Source organism: Symphalangus syndactylus, chromosome 22, assembly GCF_028878055.3.
Source record: "Symphalangus syndactylus isolate Jambi chromosome 22, NHGRI_mSymSyn1-v2.1_pri, whole genome shotgun sequence".
Lineage (NCBI taxonomy): Eukaryota > Metazoa > Chordata > Mammalia > Primates > Hylobatidae > Symphalangus > Symphalangus syndactylus.
This window is the reverse complement of record NC_072444.2, coordinates 19,959,145-19,985,156: the sequence shown is the minus strand read 5'-3', so window position 1 is coordinate 19,985,156 and position 26,012 is coordinate 19,959,145. Positions and strand designations below refer to the sequence as shown.

At 55.1% G+C, this 26,012-nt stretch overlaps 1 protein-coding gene across 8 annotated transcripts in view; it reads left to right on the top strand.

Annotated features, from left to right (window-relative positions):
• Positions 1–26,012, top strand: part of ARHGEF10L (Rho guanine nucleotide exchange factor 10 like) — a 159,927-nt gene that overhangs the window by 66,242 nt on the left and 67,673 nt on the right. For 2 of the 8 annotated variants that reach the window (XM_055260736.2, XM_055260734.2), the window contains exons 7-15: positions 2,239–2,411; positions 7,495–7,611; positions 10,531–10,639; positions 13,771–13,877; positions 16,737–16,814; positions 17,878–18,057; positions 19,284–19,400; positions 20,847–20,939; positions 22,241–22,414. In XM_055260736.2, coding sequence (XP_055116711.1) covers positions 2,239–2,411; positions 7,495–7,611; positions 10,531–10,639; positions 13,771–13,877; positions 16,737–16,814; positions 17,878–18,057; positions 19,284–19,400; positions 20,847–20,939; positions 22,241–22,414 — 1,148 coding nt within the window. Of the gene's footprint in view, positions 1–2,238; positions 2,412–7,494; positions 7,612–10,530; positions 10,640–11,945; positions 12,958–13,770; positions 13,878–16,736; positions 16,815–17,877; positions 18,058–19,283; positions 19,401–20,846; positions 20,940–22,240; positions 22,415–26,012 lie in introns of those variants that run through there. The other 6 variants (XM_055260740.2, XM_055260739.2, XM_055260735.2 and 3 more) reach the window with 5 other exon arrangements.

Below are 26,012 nucleotides of genomic sequence, written 5' to 3'. Positions count from 1 at the left end.
CCCGGCCCCACTCACTGTCTACTGTGGCCAGCCACGTCTCTCCCATCTGTCTAATGGGAGGAGTGATCATTCACACCCTGCTGTCTGCACAGGGCCGCTGGGAGCCATGGCACACCGAGGATGGAGGTGGTCGGGTGCACGGCTCAGCCCTGTGGAGGCGTGGACCTGCCATGTGCTGCCAGGGTTCCTCCTCAGGGCTACGCTGAGAACTCTGTCTCTTTGGTCACTAGTTGAGGGGCCTCCACTGCAGTAACAGGACAATCAGCCTGGCCTTCTGAAGCTCGCAGCTGCTCCACTCTCTAAAGACATTAGTTACCATTATCTTTTGCTTAAAAATAGCCTCATGTTCCCTCCTGCTCTGGGACCCATCTCCCACTAAGCTTTGGCACATCTGTTTTGTTCTTTGGCTGACACTTTTGCCCCCAACCCCTCGCACCCCACCTTTCCTGTGGGGTGAAGCTGGGGGGCCCTGGGTCTATGGACTGACACCCAAGCTCCCCCAGAGCCACCATGAGTGACGGCCTACTCCTCTCAGCTGCGTGTGTGCTATGTGCCAGGCACTTTGCCAAGAGCTCTGTGGCTGTTTTATTTACTCGACCTGTCCGCTTATTATTAGCCCCATTTTGCAGAGAGGTCTCTGATGACCAAAGCTCGCAGTTTTTCAGCATAGTCGTTTCTGAGCAGATTTCTTTTCTTCTTCTTCCTCCTCTTCTTCTTCTTCTTCTTCTTCTTCTTCTTCTTTTTTTTTTTTTCTTTTTTTTGGAGATGTTGTCTCTCTCTGTCACCCAGGCTGGAGTGCGGTGGCACGATCTCGGTTCACTGCAGCCTCCGCCTCCCAGGTTCAAGCAATTCTGCCTCAGCCTCCCGAGTAGCTGGGACTACAGGCGTGTGCCACCACACCTGGCTAGTTTTTGTATTTTTAGTAGAGACGGGGTTTCACCATGTTGGCCAGGCTGGTCTCGAACTCCTGACCTCAGGCAATCCACCTGTCTCAGCCTCCCAAAGTGGTGGGATTACAGGCGTGAGCCACCGCTACCGGTCAGATTCCTTTTTTTTAAAAACAAACAAACAAACAAAAACCTTCCCAATGCTATATTTCTTCTGTGATGACAAAAGCATTTTCATCTTCATGCACTTTTTGGCATCTGACTTCACTTTCGTGAGGTCTGCAGTTCTCCAGGTAACAGATGAAGAAATGAAACCCAGAGAGGCAAAGGGCCTTGCCCAAGATCTCCCAGTGACGGAGCTGGGGCTGGGACTCTGTGTTCCGGCCTTGGGACAGTGGCTTTCCCACCTCAGGCTTCAAGCGGCATCTCATAGCCCAGTTGAATGGGCCCCACGAGCGCCCTGGCCCTTCTGGGACCTGTCCCTCCAGACTCTTAGCTTTTTGTCCCCAAGTTTTCAGTCCAAGGCGTTTCCCACAGGCTTAGGAAGGAAAGGAGCTCCTGGACTCTGGGCCGGCTGCGCCCCCTACTGGAAGATCCCAGGCTGCACGTGAACTCAGATTGGGTGTGAGGGGCCCTGAGGCCCCAACAATCTCTGTTTCATTCCTGAGGATGCTGAGGGCCTGAGCCAGGACTTGGCTCCGGGTCTTCTCTTTTCCAGTAAGAAACAGGCCACATGTGGTAGCTCGGCTGGGTGTGGTGGCTCACGCCTGTAACCCTGGCACTTTGGGAGGCCGTGGCAGGAGGATCACTTGAGCCCAGGAACTCAAGACCAGCCTGGGCAACATAACAGGACTCCGTCTCTACAAAAAATTAAAAAATTAGCTGGGTATGATGGTGCACGCCTGTAGTCCCAGCTACCCGGGCGGCTGAGATGGGAGGATCACTTGAGCGCAGGAGTTTGAGGCCGCAGTGAGCTGTGATTGTACCACTGCACTCCAGCCTGGGTGAGACAATGAGACCCTGTCTCTAAAAAATATTTGCCAAGGAGGCTCAGAATGAGCGTTGAGACCATACAAAAGCAGTGCTGGGAGCGAAAGGACGTGAGCGGGCCCATGCGCGTCTGACCCATTTCTTGTGTTTCCCCATTTTCTCAGGCTCTGCTCGCCCTACAAGGGGGAAGATATATTATCATCTTCGTTTCATGGTTGAGGAAGTAAAGCAAGAGCCCCAGGGTCCCCACATTCTCCCCGACCCCCCCCTCGCCCCACCTGGGTTCAGAAATTGGGTCTGAGGCTAGAAGTCTGGCAGGCTTGGCCTCAGGGCCTGGGCTCACCAGCTGCCGCTTGGCCAGCAGGGGCAGAGAGGAACCTGCTCTACGAGGATGCGCACCGGGCTGGGGCCCCTCGGCAGGCGGAGGACGTAGGCTGGAGCTCCAGTGAGTTCGAGAGCTACAGCGAGGACTCGGGGGAGGAGGCCAAGCCGGAGGTCGAGCCCGCCAAGCACCGAGTGTCCTTCCAGCCCAAGGTGAGGGGACCTGGGGTGTTGCTCACCTCAGTCAGGGCGTGGAGACCCCTTCAGGGAGGGAGGGAGGGAGCAGGGTGGTGAGGGCCAGGTCCAGGACTCACGTCTGGGTCCCAGGGATTCCCGGGAATGTGTGGTGAGAGGGGAGCCAGAAGCCCAGGTCATCCCGAAACAGGAAGTGACCCGTAGACATTGCTGTTGGCAGACCTAAGCCCGGGATGGGCATGGCTGGTACCTGGCACAGGTGCTCCCCCCACCCCCTTGCTATGGCAGACCTGGTCGATTGATCCTGTTGCTCACGGGCTCAGACTGGGCTTCAGAGTCCTCTCAACGCCTCACTCCAGGTAGCCCAGCCACTTGCTTAGAGGTGGAGCCTGGATGAGATCCACGTGCTCTCCCCGCCTTCTGGGACCGATGCTCAGACCAGGCCTCAGCCCGCGCAGTCCTCTCTGCTCTGGGGCAGTGGAGAGTGGAGGCTGCTGTGGCTAAGCCAGAGTGGCCTGGAAGGCTTCTCTCCGGGGCCTCACACGGTGCCATCCATGCATTCGGCTTTCCTGGTGTTTCTGCCTGGAGCAGAGGCCATTCTGCTTATTTCCTGGAGGGGAGCCCCTGAGGCTGCGAGGAGGATAGGTCATCTGGTTCCTTCTTTGCCATGGCACCCATGCTCCTTCCCTGTTGTTCTGCAGAAGCCACCAAGAGGCAGTGTCTGTCCGTGCTGAGATTTGCAGTTTCATGGGGACAGCTTCTTACAGGCCCTGACTGAGCAGAGGGAACGGGGTCCCTCTCAGGCTACTTTTATTTTTATTTTTATTAATTATTCTTTTGAGATAGAGTCTCACTCTTTCGCCCAGGCTGGAGTACAGTGGCCCTACCTTGGCTCACTGTAACCTCTGTTTCCCGGGTTCAAGCAATTTTCTGCCTCAGCTTCCTGGGTAGCTGGGATTACAGGCATGCACCATCATGCCTGGCTAATTTTTGTATTTTTGTAGAGATGGGGTTTCGTCATGTTGCCCAGGCTGGTCTCAAACTCCTGGCCTCAAGTGATCCACCTGCCTCGGCTTCCTAAAGTGCTGGGATTATAGGTGTGAGCCACCATGCCCAGCCTCAAGCTCCTTTTAAAACATGTAGTGGGGCAGGAGAGTTCCACCTGGGGCCATTCCTGCATGGGCAGGGTGGGGACAAGAGAGGGGACTTTCCCGGTGCCTCCCACCTTTTCTGGGCTTGGGGGATCCACTCTGGGAGAGGCATGCTGGCCGGAGGAACACCCACACCCGAGTCATCAGGCAGCCATTCCTCAGACTAAGATGGGCTCCCTGAGTCCTGAGCAAGCCTGGGACTGAGCAGGTCTCTCTGAGCCTGCTCTTTCCAGGCATGGGCCTCCAAGGGTGGGCTGTGGAAAACAGCCTTAATGTCTTGCTAGCCAAAAAGCGAAGCATTTACAACACCTACTGTGTGCCTAGTCCATATCTTCAGTTGTGGGATGGGATACATTGGAACAGGGAGACCTAATCTGTGCTCAGCGAACCTTTACGGTCCACAGAAGACACTGAATGGGAAACAGTTTGTCAAAAATGAAGACAAAATGCTAGTCATCATGATCAGTGTGGTACAAATTTCAAAAATAAACTATCATGCCCTTCAAAACATAATGAAGACAAAAATGCCTTTATGTAAACATGAGCCTGTGTCCAGCCTGGCTGTGTGCCTGATAGGGGTAGAGACTGATGAGACCAATCGGAGGAGGCCTCTGAGAGCGGTGAGTTGGAGCTGGGCTTAGGAGCCAGAGGAGACAGGACAGGTGATCCAGGCTGGAGGAGCGGCCCAGGCAGAAGCCCAGGAACAGCTCGTTGCTGCTTCCTGCAGTTCAGAAGGGGCAGCATGCACTGCTTTAGGGAAGGGGGCTTTGGTTATGAAGCCCCTACTCCCCCCAGTAGCCTCTCCATATGGCAGGACCGGTGCGTCCCAGCCCTGCTCTAGGCAGTGCGACCAGATGGGGCTCTCGAGTCCTGGCCCAGCCTTTTAGCCTCAGCCTCTGGTATTCCTCCTCCTCTCCCATGTTGGCCCTGGCCCTCTTGCTGGGACTGGGAGGAAACCATGCGTGTCTCTCAGAGGGAAGGAGGGATGACGATGCTGAATTCAGGCTTTCCAGCGGTGGTCCCCATTCTTTGACGGGTATCAGAATCACATGGGTAACTGATTGAATCACAGATGCCAGGGCCTTACCAGGGACTCTGATTCAGGGGTTGGGTGGGGCCCGGTAATCTGCCTTTTAAGCAGCTGTCTCTCCCCAGGGGGTACAAGGGGCCCACGGAGCACTCCAAGAAATGCTGGGCCGCGCTCACCATGGCCTGGCCCTGGGAATGGGACCTCTGGGGGCTGGCTGTGAGCTTGTGTCCCTCACAGTCTCAGGCTGGGGGCTTTGGATCCTTCCTCAGCAGACAAACTACATGGCACAGTTGTTGGGATTTCTAACCACTTGGAGTTTTTCTCTGGCCGTGGCCGAGGCCCACCTGCTCCCTGACCAGCAAGCTCCTAGGGAGACAGGAGGTTATGGAGGGCTTTTCCTCTGGTACCCACTTCTGCCAGGGACTCTACTGAGCCTGCCTGTGGTGCTTCACCCTCCTGAGCTGCTTGGGGCGCACCTGCTCACCCGCTGGCATTGCAGCAGCTGCATGTTTTAGGGCCACTGCTGCTTGGCTATGTGCTGTGTGTGCTGCGGGCACAGGACAGCAGGAGTCTGGGGATGTGTTTTGTCCTGTTCTTGGAGTCTGACCATGGCCAGACACCCTATCCAGCTGCAAGAGAACTAATGGAACCCCTTCTTCAGAGATCCGAAGAGGCCGTCTCTAGGCAGGTGGACTCTTGCCAAAAAAAGTGACCATGGGGTCTGTAGAGGGGCATGGACCCAAGTGGAAGCAGCTGCCTCATCTTGTTATGTGAACAAGTGGTCCTGCTGGTGCAAATCCGGGATCTGTGGTTTTTATTTTTCCAGTTGTGGGATGGATTGCATTGAACTCTCCCACTCTCCAGTGGTGACCTCTTTGAAATCAAGGTCTCTGATCCAGCTGGATGGGGACTGGGCAGAACTCATGGATTCATTACAGAAATGCCAGCCCTGGCCCAGCCTGGTCCACCCCCTGCTCTGATCTGGCCAACTCAGCAAGTGGCCTCTGATCCTAACATTTCCTAGTTCTTCTGACCCTGAGAGAAGTGAGGGAGCACCAGAAGGCCCAGGGGCTTTATGGTTTTATTGTGTGAAACTATTTTATGGATGAACAGGACTCAGGTCAAACCGCAAACTCCCCAGTTTTTTGGGAGTCTGGGTAGCTCTCAGAGGGACCCCTGTCCTGCATGCATACTTCTTTGCATAACAATATTGAACGTTTGCCTAGAATGGTACACTTTACAAAGCAGTGTCATTTAATTTTCCCAGTACCCTAAGTGGTCAATATTATTGTCCTTAAGATTCTCATTTTGTTGATCAGAAAACCTGTGTAAAGCTCAGAGAGACTTAAATGATGTAGAATGCAATCTCACATGTGCCTCATCTGTCTGTGTATCCATCCATCCATCCATCCATCCATCCATCCATCCATCCATCCACTCATCCATTCACCCATCCAACAAATGTTGAGCACTTGCAATTTAAAAGATAATAATGGCTTCCATTTTTTGAATACTTAATAAGCTCTGGGCTTTGCATGTACATTTAATTTTCTCAACAACCCTATGCAGTAGCTATTATTATGGCCACTTTACCAGTGAAGAAGCTGCAACTCAGGTAAAGAGACTTTTCCAGCTAGTAAGCAGGGAGCCATGATTTGAGGTAGGCCTCCCTGCCTCCAGAACTCATACTCTTGATCCTTCTGTCTGCTTCTCTAGAAGTAGCACCTGTCTTGGTCTTTTGTGTACTTTACCAAATATCACTGTTGCTCATATGGTTCATGCATTTGAATATCTATCTGTTCTTCTGTCCATCCACCTGTTCTCCCGTCTGTTTGTCAATCCATCCTTCCATCCATCCATCCATCCATCCTCCAGATAGTCTGTAAGCTGAGCATCCATTCTTCCATCCAGTTGCCCATCCCCTCCCTCCCTTTTACCCTTCACCCATCCTCCCTCCGTTCATTCTCCAGCAGTGTGCCAGAGGCAGCTAGTGTCAGCTCACAAGAACTCAGGAACCAGTTATGAGCATCTCTTTACAAATTCCCATTCAGTGATGTCACTTTGGTAGTTTGAAATTGGTGGAAGTATTCACACCATGAAAATGCTTCAAAGCAGGGCCCTTTTTCCTGGAGAACTGATTGTTAAATATTTGCCAGCATAGCACTGCCTGAATCCATTCTCCTATCCATCCATCCATCCTCTTATTCCTTCATCTGACTGTCTCTTCATCCATCCATCTGTCCATTTGCCCAGCTATATAGTGACCTAACCAAATTTATCCATTTGCTCATCCATCTATTTATCTGTGCATCTATTCATCCATCCATTTATTTATTCATCCATCCACCCCTCTATGAGCCTGTTCGTCTACCCATCCACCTGCCTGTCTGTTGCCCATCCATCTACCAAACCCTTCTTCTACCCATCCATTCATCTTTCTGTGGATTTACCCACTTATCCATTTATCCCCCTGACCTGATTCCATCCATCCATCCACCTGCCATCTGTCTATCTCACAAACTTACAGAGAAGCTCCTAGGTTACAAGCCCTGTGCTGGGCCACAGAGCGGGGAAGAAGACACAGTCCTTGCCCTCAGAGCATTTTCCCTTTTCCCTAAGACAGGGGGCCTGGATTTACTCCCCTCCCGCCTCGCTGCCCCAGCAGCCCAGATTCCCTGCTGCAGAGACCTGGCCCCCAGCTGCCTGGCATGGTGGGGTTGGACACAGCCGGAGCAGATTCCAGGCAGGATCTGGCTGGACTGCTGCCTGGGACCTGGGGTGCCGCATCCCGCCTGCCCGAGCTGTCCATCCGCACTTTACCTGAGTCTCCTTTCTCCCCTGTTGTCTGTGTTTTGTCTCCTCCCTGTCCCACCTGCTCCTCTCACCTGCTCTCCTTCTGCCTGGCCGCTTGGGGCTCCAGCTTTCTCCAGACCTGACTAGGCTAAAGGAGAGATACGCCAGGACTAAGAGAGACATCTTGGCTTTGAGAGTTGGGGGGAGAGACATGCAGGAGCTGAAGCACAAGTACGATTGTAAGGTATTGTCTGTCTGTCCCCTCAAGCCCTGGATGGGGGGCTGTTTCCAGCTGCAGCTACCTCCAGGGGTTTTCCTGCTGCCCTGGTACCATGAAGCCTCCCAGGCCCACCCTTGAGTCCCAGGGCTGTCCTGAGACCTGGACCCTGGCCACCCTTGCATCTGTGCTGGAAGTGGCAGATGCCTTAAGCCACATGTTCCCTTCCATGTTCTCACCCCTATCTTTCTCCCCACCTGCAAGCAAAACCTCGATAGTCCACGAGAATTCCCAGGAGGGTTTTCAAACTTTAGGACCATTGCAATCACCTGGGGTGCTGTGTTAAAAATGCAGGTTCCTGAGTTCCAGCCCCAAGGGTGCCACTTCTGTAGGTCTGGGACGAGGCTCAGGAATCTGCACATTTAATAATCTGAACAGTTGGGGTTACACGTTGAAAAACTTAGTGTTGGTGACATTGGATGTTCCTATCTCTCCACACTATTCAGAGGAATCTAGGATAAGGAAGTCTGTAGGAGAAATCACAGTACTTGCTTAAACTTTTGGATGATGATATCGACAACAGTAGCTTCCATTAACTGAGCACCTGCTGTGTGTCTTGGCTGAAGGCATGGACTTTCGAGGTCTGTGGACCTGGTTTGAATCCCAATCTCACCACTTCCTCATGGTGTGATCCTGAGCAGGCCCCTTGGCCTCTCTGAGCCTCAGTTTCCTTGCCTTTGAAATGGGGGCATTCACAGTACCAGCCCCCAGGGTGGCTTTGAAGGTCGATGATCAGGCCTGTTGGGTGTACGGTGCTGTGCTGGGTCTAGGAGCTCAGTGGACAGTGGCTGTTGTTATCTACGTGCCTGGCCGCCCTGTCCTTGTGGCACTCTGGGCAATAGCTGCCTTTCTGCATCTTTTAGTGTTAAGTACCCGGCTAGTGGCCACAGCAGTGGTTCGTGAGAGAGCTAGGATTCCAACTTGGGTCTGCAGCGTGCCAGAGCCCAAACGTCCTCCATCCTGCAGTGCTGCCCACTTTATTAGAATGTGAAGCCTTCCAGGAGGAGGAGAGCAGACCCTTTACAGTTTATGAGACCTTTCACAGATACCCTCGAGAGGCCTGCAACCCAGGGTGGGGGCGGGGCTAACCTCTCAGGAAGCCAAGGCTTACAGAGGGGCCCGGAGCTAGTGAAGGGCAGAGTCTAAGACCGGGCCTTTCCCCCGCTGTGGCCACACACTGTGGGACGGGTGGATTCTGCAGGTTCACTTGGGGACACCTTCTAGGGTGTTGGCCTGTTCTTTTTTGCCCAGGAAAATGCCAAGAGAAGGGCCTCAGATGATCCCTTGAAAGACCACTTTGGGGGGCTCACAGGACAGCACCACTGATGGCTTTCTGCCAGGACAGGAACTGGATTCTGGAACAGAGGTTTCAGATCTCTGAGGGTGTAACCCCCTCCTCCCACCCCCCAACAAGAAGAAGATGAGTGTCTATGCCATCCCTTTCATTAGATTCTCAAAGGCCTCTATGACCACTCCCCCTGCCCAACCCCAGAAAAGGCCAAGCACAACTTCTCTAGGATTGTCCCGTAGAAATGCAGGGCAGGCAGGGAACTTCCTTTTTTTCCCTGCTGCTGGTTCCTTCCAGAAAGTCAGCCTCGTTCCTTAAAAGCCACCACCCCTGCTTCCCCATGCACAGCACCTGGTGGCTTTTCAGCAACCCTTCCTTGCCCAGACCCCCAAGAAGTGCTTGGATACTTAAGTGGGGACCAAGGGGTTATTGGAGGTGATAGAGCAGAGACCGGAGACAACCCCACCCCGCAGATTAGTGCTCCCCACCTTCAGCAGAGAGTTTTAGGAAGGAGAAGGTTTTCTTAGGACTGCACTGTCCATTGTGATAGCCATGTGGCTCTTTAAGTGGAAATTAACTAAAAGTAAATATAATTAGAAATGTGGATCCTTCCTCGCACCAGCACATTTCAAGTGCTCAACAGTCGCATGTGGCCCGTGGCTCCCACTTTGGACAGGGCAGATACAGAGTGTTTCTGTCATTGCAGAGCCTTCTCTTGGCTGGTGCTGCTGTATGCTAGAGAAGATGCGGGTGCTAGGTCTGGGGCTTGGGAGGACAAAGGACTGGCTGAGGGGACAGCAGCTCTGTCAGGCCTGGGCTCCCCCAGCACCTCGGATGCCCACTTCCCTCTCCTGGGCACGCGGTCTCCTTACGTCTCACGTTCTGCTTAGCTTGCTACGCTCGTGTCCATGGATCCCCTCCCCACTGCCAGAGGAAGCTGCCTCTTCTTTCTGGCAACTTCAGCCTTTTCTCCTTTTCCCGGATGGTGGCTCAGTAAGAAACCTGGCTGTTTTGGGGGAGGCAAGGGACGGGTCCCTCACCTGGGTTTGGCGGATGGGATGGGGGTGTGCACACACCTCCTTTAGTTGCTCCTAAGGTCATGTTCAACATTCGTGGAGCGCATTTTTCTGCTCAGGGAGCTTTCCCAGACCTGGAATGTTTGGTGCTCACAGACCCTGGCAAGGATAGGTATTGCTGTTCCTCAGTTTTGCCTGGGGAAATGGAGGCTCAGTGACGTTCAGTGACGTGCCCAGAGTCATGCCATTGGTGGGTGGCCCAGGGCTCCAGGTCTCCAGCACCCCTTGCCCCCCTCCTCGCCAGGTCACATCATCTCCTGGATTTGAAATCTGCTCACATAGTCTGTCCTGAAGGGAAAGAAATCAGTTACAGCCTCCTCTTGCCCATAAAGAGGGAGACCCCCGGGCATGAACGCACCTTCTCACCCCCACTGTCGTCCTTGGCCTCTGCTCACGGACCTGGGAGAGGAGGGTCTGGGTGGTTCTGACCTCTGCAGGCTGAGGCCTGGGGAGGCGGGTGGCCCTCAGTGGCAGGCATCCCAGGCCGTCCCTTCCCTGACGAGCCTCTGTACCTTTGCTCAGATGACCCAGCTCATGAAGGCCGCCAAGAGCGGGACCAAGGATGGGCTGGAGAAGACGCGGATGGCCGTCATGCGCAAAGTCTCCTTCCTGCACAGGAAGGACGTCATCGGTGAGGCACTGCCCAAGCGGGAGGGTCTGCTGCTCAGCTCTAGGCTGGGGGTTGGGGAGGGTGGGATTTTGCTTTACGCCCCAGAGGTCATGCTGGGTGGGTACCACTTGGCGTACGGTTCCTCTGGTGGTGGGGGTTGGGGGCTGAGTCCCAAATATCCTGGTAGGTCCCAGTGTGCCTCCCCCTCCTCTGGCAGGCATGGCCTGTCCCTTCCGGGAGAGCTGGGCCTCTTCCTTCAGCGTCCCTGCTCCTGCTTTTCTCACGGCCGTCTTGGCCTCCTGCCCCCTGTGCTGTCTGGCTTACCTGTCCTCACCTTTTTTGTTCCTGTTCCCTCCTTCCTTTATCCATCCACCCATCTCTCCAACCAGCTGACATTTACTGAATCCTACTAAGCGCCACAGCCTGTGCTGCATGCAGGGACCCACAATGTGTGTATCAGCAGTGCCTCCGGGGCCAGCTGGTGGCACAGTGCGGGAGACAGGCACAGACATGGGAAATGACAGGACAGGTTGACAAGTGGTCCACTGGGGTGCCCTGGGGGACATGGAGGAAATGAGGATGGACTTGGGGGATGAAAGGTCAGGGAAGGAGGAGGCACAGGTCACCAGGCAGAGCAGAGTGGATGCTCTGGGAAGAGGAGCGAGCGGGTGTGCAGAGCCCTGGATGAGAGAAAGTATGAGATGTTCTAGAGATGCTCTTAGTCAGCACTGATTGATTATTTGCTGTGTGCCAGGTGCTCTCCTATGAGCCTACAGTTCCTCACTTCATCCTTATCCTCACCACACAAGGTGCAGAGAACTCTCACATTCCCACACAGCAGATGAGGGAATAGGCACAGAGAGGTTATGACAGGGCTGAGGACACACAGGCCTGGAAGGGATAGAGGAGGCCTCAGGTGGCGGAAGTGAGGGCGGGCGTGATAGGCCAGGGTCCGGTCAGTACAGGCTCTGTCAGCCTTGCTGGGCATTTGCCTTTGGTCTTAAGGATGCTGGAAGGTCGAGGGTTTTACGCAGAAGTGTCCCATGGTCAGATTTGATCAATTGATCATTCATGTGACAAGTTTTATTAAGCATCTACTATGTGCTAGGAGCTGTCCTAAAGCCTTGGGACACAGCTGTGAACGTGAGTCCTGCCCCTGTTCCCCCGAACCCCCCTTCAGGTGCCTACACTTGCTCCTGGTCCCCACCAGGCTCTGGTTCGTTCCTCTGGAGAATGTCTAGGTCAGGGCCCCTGATGTGTTCCCAGGCATTGGTGGGGCAGGGTCAAGTGAGACTAGCCCCTGCTGCCCATCTCACATCTTTAGAGGCAACAGACAAGGAGACAAGGAATCCCAGTACAGTGGGCTCACAGCTGATGGAATTCTGGGGGTGCCCATTCTCTTTGGAAGGAAGGAGGCTTTGTCTGCTGCCCGCCCTCAGCACATGGCCTGGTGCAGCGGAAGGAACACAGGCCTCAAGCTGGGCAGGACTTTGAGAGCCTGTGTCATCCTGGAAAATTCTGTAGTTTAATCTCCCTGTGCCTCAGTTTCCTCATCCGTACAGTGGGGTGGCTGTCTGTCTTGTAGGGCTGTGGTGAGGATGTCTGAGGTAGTATGAGGATAGAGAGAGCCCCATGTAGCAGACGTTATTCTTGGTGGGCGGTCAGTCCCTAAGTGGAGGCGTTTGGTGCCAGGACGGCCTCGTGCTGGCCTGCTCAGACCCTGGCTCTGTGGCCTTCTGGCTGTGTCGCCTTGCACTTTTTCCCCTCTTGGCACGGCAGACTGTAAATGGGTTTTCATCTGTAAAATGGGTTAAGCCCCACCCGTGCACTTGGTGCGGTGCTAAACCAGGGTAGGTGTGCACAGGCCTGGCACAGGCTGGGTGCTCAGTGAATGTCCGTGTTCCCTCTGCATTTTGGGGAGCACTGACCCCTGATGATGGAGGGAGCAGGCCAAGTGGCCATTCAATACTCATTGAGATGGTCCGAAGACAGGACAACATGGCCAGGCCAGCTGGCTGGGAACTCTTCCTGGGTCACCCTCCCAACCCCAGGCTGGCCAGGGCTCTCCTCAGGCCTCCCCACCCCGCCCATGAGCCCAGCGCCTTCTGAAGTGACCCTCCCAGCAGAGGCGATATTAATAGCCGTGGCAGGCTCGAATCACAGGCCAAGAATGTTACCCAGCAGCTCGTGGGGGAAGAGGAAGCTGCGAGGCCGGCTGGGGTGGGTGCGGAGTGATGCCCGGGGCGTGATGTGGGCCCGGCAGGAGGGCCTGCACCACCCCCACCCCCACGCCGTCATCCGCTGTCCTTCCTCCTCCTCCTCCTCTGTCTCCTGCTCAGGTAAGGGCCTATTGGGGTGTCCCTGCCCCCTCCCACCCTTGGGGTTGCTGCTGTTTCTTCTTTCCTCCCCAGCTTCCCCACAGCTCCCATTTCCTGCTGCTCACAGCCGCCGCTGGAGTCAGAGCCACTCAGCAGCTGGGATCCCCTCTCCCGGCACCCGTACCTTGCTCTGGTAGGGGCTGGAACCCTCTCTGGAGCCTCTCTCACTGTCTGACCTCCCACTCTCAGAGGCCTGGGCCTCTGTTCATCTCATTCCATCCTCCGTCTGAGGTCCATCTCCACTCACGCCCAGGATTCCATGTCAGGCTCCCGTTGAACTTTTTCCCTTTAGCTCTGCATTTTTTATTTAAAAATCAAAGTGCCAAACCATGCTGCCCTGTTCTTCTCAGGGCTTATTTTCTTCCCCCTTTTAGACTTCCAGAAGAAAACTATTTTTAGTTCCTAGTGATGGGGACATGGGCGGCTAGCCTTCGCTAGGCCAGAGCGGGCAGGCCTGAGCAGGGACAGTGGCTTCTGGCAGCGTGGACGCCGAGAGCCCAGGCCCTACAGGACGTGGCTTTGATTTCTGCCTGTTCACCCTCTCGCTCACTCGCTCACAATTATTCACTGATGGACTGTTCCAGGCCCTGGGATGTAGCAGGGAACTCCTGAGAAGGAGCTACCGGGCGGCTCTAACCCCACGGGGCCCCAGGAGCTGCTTGCACCCTAGGACCCAGGTCCAAGGCTGGTCTAGCGGGGCTCTCAGCTCCTGAAGCCTGAGCAGGGTGTGCTGTCCCTGCCTTAGCTGTGTCATCAGCCCATCTGACTTTCCAGGTGACTCGGAGGAGGAGGACATGGGGCTCCTGGAGGTCAGCGTTTCGGACATCAAGCCCCCAGCCCCAGAGCTGGGCCCCATGCCAGAGGGCCTGAGCCCTCAGCAGGTCTGTGGGGGAGTGGGGCAGGTGGGGGTCTGCAGGGGAAGGGGTGGCTTGGGGGTTCCAGCCTGTTCTCTGGGGCCACGCTGGTCTGGATCTCATAGGGGATGTGATGACTGGGGGCTCTTGGCAGAGCCCAGCTGGACGGGGGCCTCCTGGGTTCTCTCCTCAGCCATTGCCCAGGTTTTCCACTTTCTACCCCGCGTGCTCTGTGCTGTTGGTTTTGGGGGGTGGGCTCCCGGCATCTAGAATGCTTGCCTCCCCCTACTCCCTGGCACGCAGAGCAGTCCTGTTGGCTGTTTCTGACTAAGGTGTCATTTGAAGAATGAGATGGGATCCAGACTCAGGGGAGGCTGCAGGTGTGTAAGTGCCCAGCCCCCACCATCTGTCCACGTGTCCTCACCCTGGGTCTCAGAGCTGCCACAAGCTCCTACCAGGAACTGAGGCTCTTTAAGAATGGCTTCCTTGGCCGGGTGCGGTGGCTCACACCTGTAACCCCAGCACTTTGGGAGGGTGAAGCGGGTGGATCAACTGAGGTCAGGAGTTCGAGACCATCCTGGCCAACATGGTGAAACTCCATCTCTACTAAAAATACAAAAAAAAAAAAAAAATTAGATGTGCATGGTGGTGCATGCTTGTAGTCTCAGCTATTCGGGAGGTTGAGGCAGGAGAATCACTTGAACCCAGGAGGCAGAGGTTGCAGTGAGCCGAGATCGTGCCATTGCATTCCAGCCTGGCAACACAGTGAGCGAGACTCCGTCTGAAAAAAAAAAGAAAAAAAAATGGCTTCCTTCTTGTAGAGCATCGTGCTGAGGTCGGGTGGCTTTGCCCTGGGATCTCAGCCCAGTCACGTTTTCCCTTCACTATCTGTGTTTTGCCAGCCGTGAAACAGGGTGCGAGATCCCTGGTTCCTCTGGCTGTGAGGCCACTGAGCAGGATGTGTCGGGGCAGCGAGCTTGATGGAAGGGATATCTCATTTTTTTGGTCAGCAGAAAATCCTGACGCTTGGCCCTTTTTGAAAATCAGGAAGATAGAGCCACCAGGCTCCTGCTGGCAGCAGCTGGCCAGAGCAGAGTTGGGGCAGGCAGCTCCCTTCTCGGGACACTTACTCTCCCATTCATGGCAGTCCACCTGCCTCCCTCATGGATGGTACCTGCCCAGCCCAGCACGGCATTTGAGATGGCGAAGCCCCAGCTATGACAGCCTGAGAAACCAGACCTGATGCTGCCCCTGGGCCTCTCCCCTGCAGCCCTGTGCAATTTCTGGATCAGGCAATGTCAGTCACTCTGGGCCAGCAGCTCTCAACCGAAGGTGATTTTTGCCCCCCAGGAGATATTTGGCAACATCTGGAGACAATTTTGGGTTGCTACTGGCATCTGGTGGGTAGAGACCAGGGAAGCTGCTGAACATCCTACGAGGCACAGGACAGCCCCACCACGGGGAGTTACGCAGCCCCAAATGTCCTAGTGCTCTGTTCTGGGTGCCACTTGAATACCTAGGGATTGTTGACAATGGATCAACAATGTGACAAGGGTCTTGCCATCTGCTGGGACTGTGTGGCCAGGCCATGGCCAGGCCTGGCTGCAGGCAGGGCAGTGGGAAGATGGGAGAAGAGCCTGCTGGAGGCAGGAGGAGGCAGCAGAGGGAGTAGGGCAGGGGGCCGGGGTTCTGGTGGTGGTGGGCTCCTGATGGACACTCAGGACAGCTGTGGCGGTAGAGTAGGGGGTCAGTCACCTCCCAACCCAAGATCGAGAGGGATGGGCTCCCCCTCGGACCCCTCTCACATGTGACACCTCCTGTGAGCACCATCCTAACTTTGCTGCACAATAGGGCCACCTGGGAAGATTTCAAAACCCCTGATAGCCAGGTTCCACCTTGTTCAGAGGACAGTAGAACTTCAGAAGGTCTGGGGTGGGAGCCAGGTGACTGTGTTGGAAAGATCCTCAGCTGAGGGAGGTGCAAGCCACACCATGCTCGACGGGATGCTGCAGGCTGCAGCTGAGGGCTTGTGATCCCCTCCGTGGGCCAGGCTTCTGGAGGGGTTAGGGTGATGGTGGAAGGGAAAGGAGAAGGGACTGGGGATGTTTAGCCAGAAGCAGAGACCACCCATGTGGGGGGACGGTACCCCAAGGCCTGTCTTGTGGAAGAGGGATAGCTCAAGGATTTCATTAGCAAGTGAAGGGAGCTGAGATTCAGTTCACGCTAATGCTAAGATAGAATTTTCTTTTCTTTTTTTTGAGATGGAGTCTTGCTCTGTTGCCCAGGTTGGAGTGCAGTGGCACAATCTTGGCTCATTGCAACCTCTGCCTCCCAGGTTCCAGCAATTCTCTTGCCTCAGCCTCCCAAGTAGCTGGGACTATAGGCATGCGCCACCACGTCCAGCTAATTTTTGTATTTTTACTGGAGACAGGGTTTCACCATGTTGGCCAGGCTGGTTTCGAACTCCTGACTTCAGGTGATTTGCCCATCTCTGCCTCCCAAAGTACTGGGATTACAGGCATGAGCCACCTTGCCTGGCCTAGGATTTTCTATTAGAGTTGTCCAAAGATGGAGGTGGTCACCTGCCACCATGGAGGAGCGTGGTAATTACCCCATCCCCAGATGTATGTGCATAGAGGGGCTTTCCCTGGGATGTGCCCTTCCACCTCTATTCTGCAGCCGGGCAGCAGGGCATTTCTTTAGGGTTGGCAGGGGCTCTGGAAGGAAGAGCAGCCACCAGGCCCAGTGGTCCCAGGTGGGACCTGGGAGGGATGGGTTTCTCTGTCCTGTAGTCATCAGCTCCCCTTCCTGTCACCTGGGTCACAGCAGGCACTGGCCCTGTGCAGCAGGTGTCATGTGCTCTGACCATGTTTTCGGCCCGAGCAGGTGGTCCGGAGGCATATCCTGGGCTCCATCGTGCAGAGCGAAGGCAGCTACGTGGAGTCTCTGAAGCGGATACTCCAGGTGCGACTTCAGGGAGTTCTCAAGGGTCTCTGGGAGAAGCAGGGAGGGCCCTGGAGGGTAACTTTATACTGAGTGTTTGGGGACTGTGGGCAGTTTTAAGGGGACAGGACCATAAGCCAGCACTGCTTTATGGGGACAGTAGAACCTCCAAATGTAGGCAGCAAGAATTCCTGATGCCCTGGTGTTCACGGGAGTGACTTTGTGAACAAAATGGGATTCTTTGAAATGACTCCTGGAGAGCTGAGGGCATATACCCCCATTTATGCCTGGAAGGGACTGTGTCCTCCTTGCCACTCTGGGAGCCCCTGGGGCTTGGGCCATGTCTTCCCATCCTCCTGGGATCCCTAGGTGGGAAGAAGTGTAGGATGGAGTCCTCCTTCTTGCATCGAGAGGAGCAGGATCGGATCCTCTTTTTTGCATCAGGAGGCCCAGGGATTGCTGAGCAGATGCTTGCATGAAGTGACTAGTATGTGCCGACCTGAGAATCCCTGAGACAGTGTTTGAATTCCTGAGACAGTGTTTGACTTTTCCGGGATGTTGTGGGCTACCAGAGTAAGGCCGCCAGGGCAGGAAATTGTTGCTAATGATGCCTTCTCTTCCCCTCTCGAGTTTGGATCCTCAGAGAGGGATCCTAGGCATCAGGCAGGTAGAGATGAACATATCACCTGTCTCTGACAAAGCTGATTGGAGAGTGACGCGGGGTGTGGGAGCCAAGGGAGCCTGTAGTGACCTTACTTACCGCTCACGGGCTCAGTGACAGGCAGAGCTTTGCCCTCAGGCTGGCCTCCAAGGAGCTCCTTGCAGGCAGATGGCGCTTAAAAGACCCTCTTCCTCCGACCAATTTAACACAGAAGCACGGGGGTGTTGTGTGTGGCCAGTGAGGCCAGGGGTATTATGTTGATGGAGATCCTTCTGGAAGGACGCATGAGGAGTGAGGGATGAGTGCCTCTCCCCCGTGCCACGGGAGGGAAGGCCCATTCATGGCTGGCCGAGTTCTGCATGAGGTCAGGTAGGGAGAGAGGCTGCGGCCTGGCCTGTGGCCTCACCCCGCCCTCCCCGGCAGGACTACCGCAACCCCCTGATGGAGATGGAGCCCAAGGCGCTGAGCGCCCGCAAGTGCCAGGTGGTGTTCTTCCGCGTGAAGGAGATCCTGCACTGCCACTCCATGTTCCAGATCGCCCTGTCCTCCCGCGTGGCTGAGTGGGATTCCACCGAGAAGATCGGGGACCTCTTCGTGGCCTCGGTAAGTGTCCCCATACTTTTTCCCCAGCCCACCAAGGTAAAACCACAACCAGTCTGACCCTGGGGCCATGCAGTCCAGCCTCCTGCCTCTGCCTGCTCGCCTTGTTCAAGTCAGTGGGATTAGAGGGTGGCAGGGTCTTCTGGGCCTGATCTAGGGGTGAGCGTGACACCTTGAAGTGGCCAGGATGTCCTTGGATATACCTGGCAGGCCATGGTGCTGCTGAAGCCAGGTGGCTGTCCTGGCTCCTCCCAGGTGGCAGCACCCCCTGGCCTGTCAGTCACTGTGAGCAGCCAGCTGGCCGGTCGCAAGCTCCCTTACCGAGCACTTGAGGGCTTTCAAGCCAGTGTGAAATGCTGTGAAAGACCACAACTTTGGCCCAGAGAGAATGTGCCGCAGTGCTGGGGAAGGGGCACTGGCTCACGATCCGGGGGACCTGGTTCTGGTCCCAGCTCAGTTCTGCAACCTAGGGCAGGTCCAGGGCCCACTCTGAGCCCAGGCTTCCCATCTGTGGAATGAGGGGTGCACTGGATTTCTGGCTTTTCTAGCTGAAGTCTGCAGACGCCAGAGGTTCATGGGGTGAGAGAAGGTCAAGTTGGTAGCACTCTACTTTGACGTGTTTTAGGTAATTAGGTTTTGCTAAAAGAAAAAAACTTTTCTTTGAAAGCCACAGCGCTCGATAGAGTCACTGGATAGGTCTGATGTTCTGGGTGTATGTCAAGGGGCTCTGGTGAGAGGGTTGGTTGACTCCAGGCCGACCATCCCTCCCTTGGCAACTCAACTCGGGGCACGCTGCCTGGTGAGAGGCCAGGAGCACTTTCCTTAAAGGTGGAGGGCAAGGGGCATTCGATTTCCTAAACGTGAATGCAGTAGAAGGGGTGTTCCCCCCACCCTCCCTGCCCCTCCCTTCTCCTCCCTCCACCTGTGGGCTTGGGCTGTTGCACTGGGGGTGGAGACCTGGGAGGCGAAGGCCCCCTGGGCTCTCCTGTGGCACCACCCCATCCCGCCTGTGACCTCAGGCCAGCCTCTCTACCTCTCTGAGCCCCACGTCCGCACCCCAGTGGGGGTGATGGATTTGCACAGCTCGAGGCCCCAAGGGAGTGTGGGGTGAGTGCAGGCTGCCCTTCCGCTCCCTGCATTGAGGCGGCCTCCCTGGTCCACACCTGCCTCGTTTCCTTCTGCTCCCTGCATTGAGGTGACCTCCCTGGCCCACACCTGCCTCGTTTCAGTTTTCCAAGTCCATGGTGCTAGACGTGTACAGTGACTACGTGAACAACTTCACCAGCGCCATGTCCATCATCAAGAAGGCCTGCCTCACCAAGCCTGCCTTCCTCGAGTTCCTCAAGGTGGGCCTCCACGGTGGTACTGTGCCTGGTCAGGGTGGGCAGGGAGATTGCTCAGGAGGAGGGAACATTTTGGCCCCAGCTTTGTGTATGACATCATAGCTTTGGCCTGGACACCTCCCCTCTTTCTTTTGGGGCAGCCCAGTCCCATGGGAAAAAAATTGTTCCCTCCTGTCCCTGGGAGAGGATAGCCAAGTGTCTGTAAGCAGCTGGGATCCTGGAGCTTTGGCAGGGTGGAGGGGAGACCTGTGTTGTCTTGCTGACCCTTTGCCTCCTGTGCCCTGGTGAGTGGGTGGGTCTGCCTGGCTGGCCCTGTGGTGGGCTGTGGCTCCAGGGTTGCTAAGCTGGTTCCTTTTCCTCATTTATAAAAGGGTAAGAAAATTCCTTAAAGGGGTATCTTGGGCATTGCGTGGGAGAGTAAAGGCTAAAGGCTTCGAAAAGCTTCTGAGTTCTCATGTGCCCAGGCTCCGCTGATTTCTTTGGGAGCGTAGTCTGGTGAGTCAGAACCCCTGCCTGCAGGGAGCCTGCCGGCTGGCAGAGGATGCAGCTGGGCTAGGTGCCAGGACATGCACACATGTGCCGGCAGCACAGGTTAGATGCCACGGCCTCGGTGGAGGAACCCACTGTCCCCATCGAAGAGAACAGGGGAGCAGGAGGAGCTGCCATCTGACATGGGCCCTGGTGGGGGATGGTTGGATTGTGCCAGGTAAAGACAGAGGAGAGGCTATATCAGGTGTAAGGATAGTGGAGCAAAGGTCAGAGGCAGGAGGAGGGGGCTGGGCAGGTCTCTTTGGATTCTGGGAGCACTAATCCCTGTTGGGAAGTCCCAGGAGAGAAGGCCTGAGTGTGCACACTGAGAGGCAGCTGAGTTCAGTTTGGGTGGTTCTAGACCTCCAGGCCCAGGACCTAGGATATAATATTTCAGGTAATGGGGAGCCATTGAAGGATTTTGAGCTGGGGCAGATGGAAGTGGAGGCAGGTGGAGAAACTGTGGGATTGCAGCATATGGGGGCCAGGACCAGGTAACGGGTGTGTGGATGGAGTCAGGGATGGATGCAAGAGACAGGACAGAAGGTCCCCCTGTGCCCCGCCCCTTATCCTAGCCCAAACCTGTCTGCGTTAAGTGGAGGGAATGGTTGCCTTGGCCACTTCTAGAAGTCTGACATCTTGAATAAATTGCTGAGTTTCCCAGTTATGCCTTTAGTTCAGAGACCTTAAGGTGACTGCTTTAGTCTCCTGAGGGTGTGCGGCCGTGCAGGGGCACTGGTGGTGAGAGGGATCCCTGGCTGCAGAACCAGGGACCTCTCTCAGCTCTTCTTGCAAGCCCAGGGATGGGCAGGGTCTTAGGGCCTGGGGAGAGGAGCCCAGAATGGGGACAGTGTCTGGACTCTGGGGCACTGGGCCCTCTCTGCAGGGGGTCAGCGAATGACAGAACCTTGTCTCCACCAGCGACGGCAGGTGTGCAGCCCAGACCGTGTCACCCTCTATGGGCTGATGGTCAAGCCCATCCAGAGGTTCCCACAGTTCATCCTCCTGCTTCAGGTACTGCTCGGGATTCCAGCAGCCTTGACCCATGGGGTTTGCCTGTGGGCTGGGAGGTGCCTCCTGGGGTGGGAGGGAGGAGGTCTGGGCTCTTGTCCGTGATCCATAACCCACCCAACCTGCTATGGGACTCTGGCCTCATCTTTCTCCACTTCTAGAGTGAAACTGATCGTAACCGACAGCTCAGTTTGCATGCCCCTCTGTGGGGGACACCGAGGGACTGCTGGTGGCCTGAGCCTGGGTTGCAGGAAGGGAGTGAAGGCACAGGGGATCCCAGGACCCGCAGGGCTCCTGGCATGGAGGAGATGCTCAGTAAATGTGCTGAGCTTGGCCATTTCAGATTCCAGCTTCAGAACAACAGATTCCTAAGGGACATTAGCCCCGCACAGGGTCCTGGAGAGATTGGGACACTGTCCCAACCGCTGAGGGTCCTCGGGCAGGGGCTATCCCTCGTCAGGGAGCTGAGAAGGTGGCTACCAGGCTGCGGGGTCCGGCGGCATATTGCTCTCCACTCTCAGTGCTGCTGGCCTGTGGGAGTGGGCTCTTATATAACCATACCATTTATCAGTTGATCAGTGATTGATCTATAAATTTATTTATTTACCATCATAACCATTTCTAAGTGTATAGTTCAGTGCATTCACATTGTTCTGCAACCATCACCACCACCCATCCCAGAACTTTCTCATCATCCCAAACCGAAACTCTGCCCATTTAACAACTCCCGATTCTCCCTCCCCACAGCCTCTGGCAACCACCATTCTACCCTGTGTCTCTATGACTCTGACTGCTCTAGGAAAGCACGTATACGTGGAATCATACAATGTTTTTCTTTTCGTGACTGGCTTGTTTTCCTTAACATGAGGTCTTCAAGATTCATCGTGTCCTAGTGTGTGTCTGAATTTCCTTCCTTTTCAAGGCTGAATAATACTCCATTGTATGGAGAGACCACATTTTGTTTACCCATTCGTCTGTCGATGGACATTTTTGCCTCCACATTTTGGCAACTGTGGCTAATGCTGCTATGAACATGGCTGGAGAAATATCTGTTTGAGACCCCACTTTCAGTTCATTTGGGTCTATTCCTAGAAAGATCCATGCTTTTGTTTTCTTTTTCATTCATTAGCTGTTTCTTGAGGTCTTGTTCTGCATTGGTGCCATCTGTCCTGGCCTTAGGCCGGGCCCTTTGCAGACCCAGTGTGTGTGGCGGGGTGTGCAGGGTGCACAGGGTGAGGCTTTGCCCCAGGCTGGGGTAGAGTTGGTCACGGGTGGGCTGCTCAGTCTTTGCTCTGGCCTGGCAGGACATGCTGAAGAACACCCCCAGGGGCCATCCGGACAGGCTGTCGCTGCAGCTGGCCCTCACGGAGCTGGAGACGCTGGCTGAGAAGCTGAACGAGCAGAAGCGGCTAGCTGACCAGGTGGCTGAGATCCAGCAGCTGACCAAGAGCGTCAGTGACCGCAGCAGCCTCAATAAGGTGAACCAGGCCTCTCACCTGCCTTCCCTCACCTGCCTGCCCTCACCTGCGCTCGTGCCCCACGCCACCCACTAGGTGGCAGTGTTCTCTGAGGGAGGGGAGGCCTTGCTCTTCCAGGCCCACAGATGTGACCTTGAGGATTGGATCCTCAGCGGGACCCCCACGTTCATTCCTATTCACGTTATTTTAGGATAAAAGTTCATTTTGCACATCAGTGTGATTTCCAGTAAAGACTCCAGAAATCAAAGCCTAGTTAAATGAGCAGGCTCTGGAGAGTCAGAATCTGGGTTTAGATCCAGATTTTGCCACAGGTGCTTGCTGTGTGCCCTCAAGGGAATCACCCACCCTCTCTGAACCTCACTTGTTCCCTTTGAAACAAGGAGCATTTAATAGCACCGGAGCCCCAGGGCTGCGCAGCAAAAGAGGGAGCTGGCAAAGCGGCTTCCCGATTGTCCTTAACACAAGAAGAAAGATGAAAAGTCCATGCCACGTTTTGGGGTTGCTGCTTAGGAGCATCTGTTAAAAAAAAAAAAATGGGCTGGGCGCGGTGGCTCACGCCTGTAATCCCAGCACTTTGGGAGGCCGACGCAGGCAGATCACCTGAGGTCAGGAGTTCGAGACCAGCCTGGCCAACATGGTGAAACCTTGTCTCTACTAAAAATATAAAAATTAGCCAGGCATGGTGGCACATGCCTGTAATCCCAGCTACTCGGGAGGCTGAGGCAGGAGAATCACTTGAACTCAAGAGGCAGAGGTTGCAGTGAGCCGATATCGTGCCACTGCACTCCAGCTTGGGTGACAGAGGGAGACTCTGTCTCCAAAGGAAAAAAAAAAAAGATCAAAAGACTTGCAAATGAGTCCATAGAAGAGCCCGTTTTTAAAGCACAAGGTCACCTCACAGAGTCACCTGTTGGTCACTGGAGTCCCTCTTCTTCCCTCTCAGCACATGACATGAACTGCCTGGCACTGTGCTGGGCTCTCTGGGAGGTCCCACACCCCAGCCCCCCCTGTTCACCTACTGGAGGGTGGGGGAAGGCTGAGATAGTTCAGGCTGGGGTGTCCAGGCCCTGGGCACATTGCAGGACTGTTCTTTGGGGAAGGGATACTGTGTGAGGTTATAGGGAGACGTTCAAATCTTCTGGGGAATAGACTGGGAGCCTCTTGGCTCTGTGGGGTCCTAGAAGCAGAACTAAGGCCTGTGGCTGGCCGTTCCCAGGAGGGAGGTTTCAGCAGCACAGGGAAGACCTTTCTAAGAGTCCAGGAAGGAGTGCCCAGAGGGATAGTGGCCCTTTCCATGTGCACTGCACTTTACAGTATAGAATGCTGTCTAACCTGCATCAGCATCTTTGCTTTCCACCCCATGCCTGTGAAGTGGGGTGGGGACAAGGCCTCCTGTAGGGTCCCCTGCAGTGCCAAGCTTCAGGAAACCCACATCTTAGGACTCTCCTGCTTCAGGCCAAATTCAGGTTGCAGGTTGTGTGGTGGCCCACACAGTATTTTATTCTATTTAATTTAATTTTAATTTTAATTTTATTTTATTTTGAGACAGGGCCTCATGCTGTTGCCCAGGCTGGAGTACAGTGGTACTACAAAAACGGCTCACTGCAGGCTTGAGCTCCTGTGCTCAAGTGAGCCTCCTGTCTCATCCTCTCGAGTAGCTGGGACTACAAGCACAGGCTACCACACCCAGTTAATTAATTTTTTTTTTGTAGAGATGGGGTCTCACTATGTTGCCCAGTCTAGTCTCAAACTCCTGCGATCAAGTGATCCTCCTGCCTCAGCCTCCCAAAGTGTTGGGATTACAGGCATGAGCCACTGCGCCTGGCCCACACGGTATTTTTAAGAACATGGCAGTAATTGCCAACATTTAAAAATTGAGAGAGGTCCTGTAAAATTCAGACTTGTGGGTCTCCTGGGAGCATAGGAAGAGCTGGCTCACTGGCCCACCTTTCCACATGGCAGCAGCCCCCTGAGTGGCAGCTGCCCACTTCCCCTTGGTCCCCACCCACCTTTCCCACTGATGTTACCTGCTGGCCCCCAAGGCATCTGAGTTCACTTTACCTGCTCCAGGAGGATTGGGCTGGGGAAGAAGAGATGGGCAGGGGACAGCGCCCTCTCCTGGGGATGTCCCCATCCACGTGGCTCAGGTTGGGCATAAGGGGCAGGGTCACTCTCCACCCCCTGGTTCCAGGAAGGACTAACTCAGCCATCCCCCACACAAGCCTTGGGTTTGGAATGTCTCGGGAGAAAAAGCCTTCAGCCCCGCCATGGCCACCCGTGCTGGCCTTTGTGGTCAGGAATCTTCTCCTCTCCCCACCTTCGGCTCCCTTTTCGGTGACCAAGAGGCTTTCTCTTGCTTTGCCTCATACACCTGTGCAGCCGCAGTGGGGAGAGGCCTCTTGGGAGGAGGAAATAAATTCTGTAGTGGTTGGGAAGAGCCATTCTGCCCTCTCCTGCTCTGTGAGGTGGGCCCTGGCTGGAGGTAAGGGAGACCTGTTTGATGTTGGGCAAAGGACTAGAGGCTCTAAGCTTCCGTTTCTCCATTTGCCAGGTGAGGGTGGGTTGGACCGTGTGAGATATTAGGAAGAGTGTGGTGGGGGCCACACCCTGGGCTTCCCCCTCCAGGGCCCTCCCTGGACAGTCCTGGCCAGTTCTGTGACCTGTTCAGTGATGTCCCTATCACCATCACCCAGGGAGAAGCAGAAATGAAACTGGGTGTAACCCAAAACGGAACCATGCCAGCTGTTTCAAAATAGCCTACGCAGGAGCCTCCAAAGGGACGTTTGTGCAATATCCTGGTTTTCTTTTTCTTCTTGTTGGTTTTCATCTGCCAAGGGGGCAGGGGTGACTGTCAGAGCCCACGGGACTTTCCTCTTCCAAGTTTTGGGTCATGGCACATTTGGCAGCCCTTGGGGCGGAGGGCCCTGCTGTCTTCAAGGTCCGAGTAGCGTTCTCTTGAGTTGGCGTTTGGTTTGCTTGTGGAAATAGTGAGGCGGAGCCTGGCCTTAGCAGCTGTGGGGGACCCCGAGTCCTTCTGCATGTTAGGAGCGGTGGGGCCTCCCCTGGCTCCTGTCACGCTCTGCACTAGCTGCTCCATGCAGGGAATGGTGAACGTGGCCTAGCTCTGTCCTGTGCTGTCAATCAACAGCGGGTGGGTCTCAGCAAGTCACTTTACCCCTGGAATCTCAGTTTCCTCACCTGGGCAATGGGGATGGCCTCAAGGACCGCTGAGCTGATTCAATGAGATGTGGAATATTAAGTGCCATCCCCAGTGCCTGGCACACACTGGGCATTTGGTCCTACTGGGACTTTTGGTTGTGTGCTGACTTGAGAGGTGATGCTTTGGAGAACAACAGCATTCTCTCCCGAGGAGGCTCTGGGGGTGATCTGTCCTTTTCTCTCCCGAGGAGGCTCGGGGTGATCTGTCCTTTTCTCTCTGGGGAGGCTCGGGGTGATCTGTCCTTTTCTGTCCCGGGGAGGCTCAGGGTGATCTGTCCTTTTCCCACACAGGATGGGGAAGGAAGGGGAGAGTAATGGTTGTCATCAGGGTCACGGGTTTTGGGAATGAATTTTGCTGAATATCCTCCCTCCCCCCGCA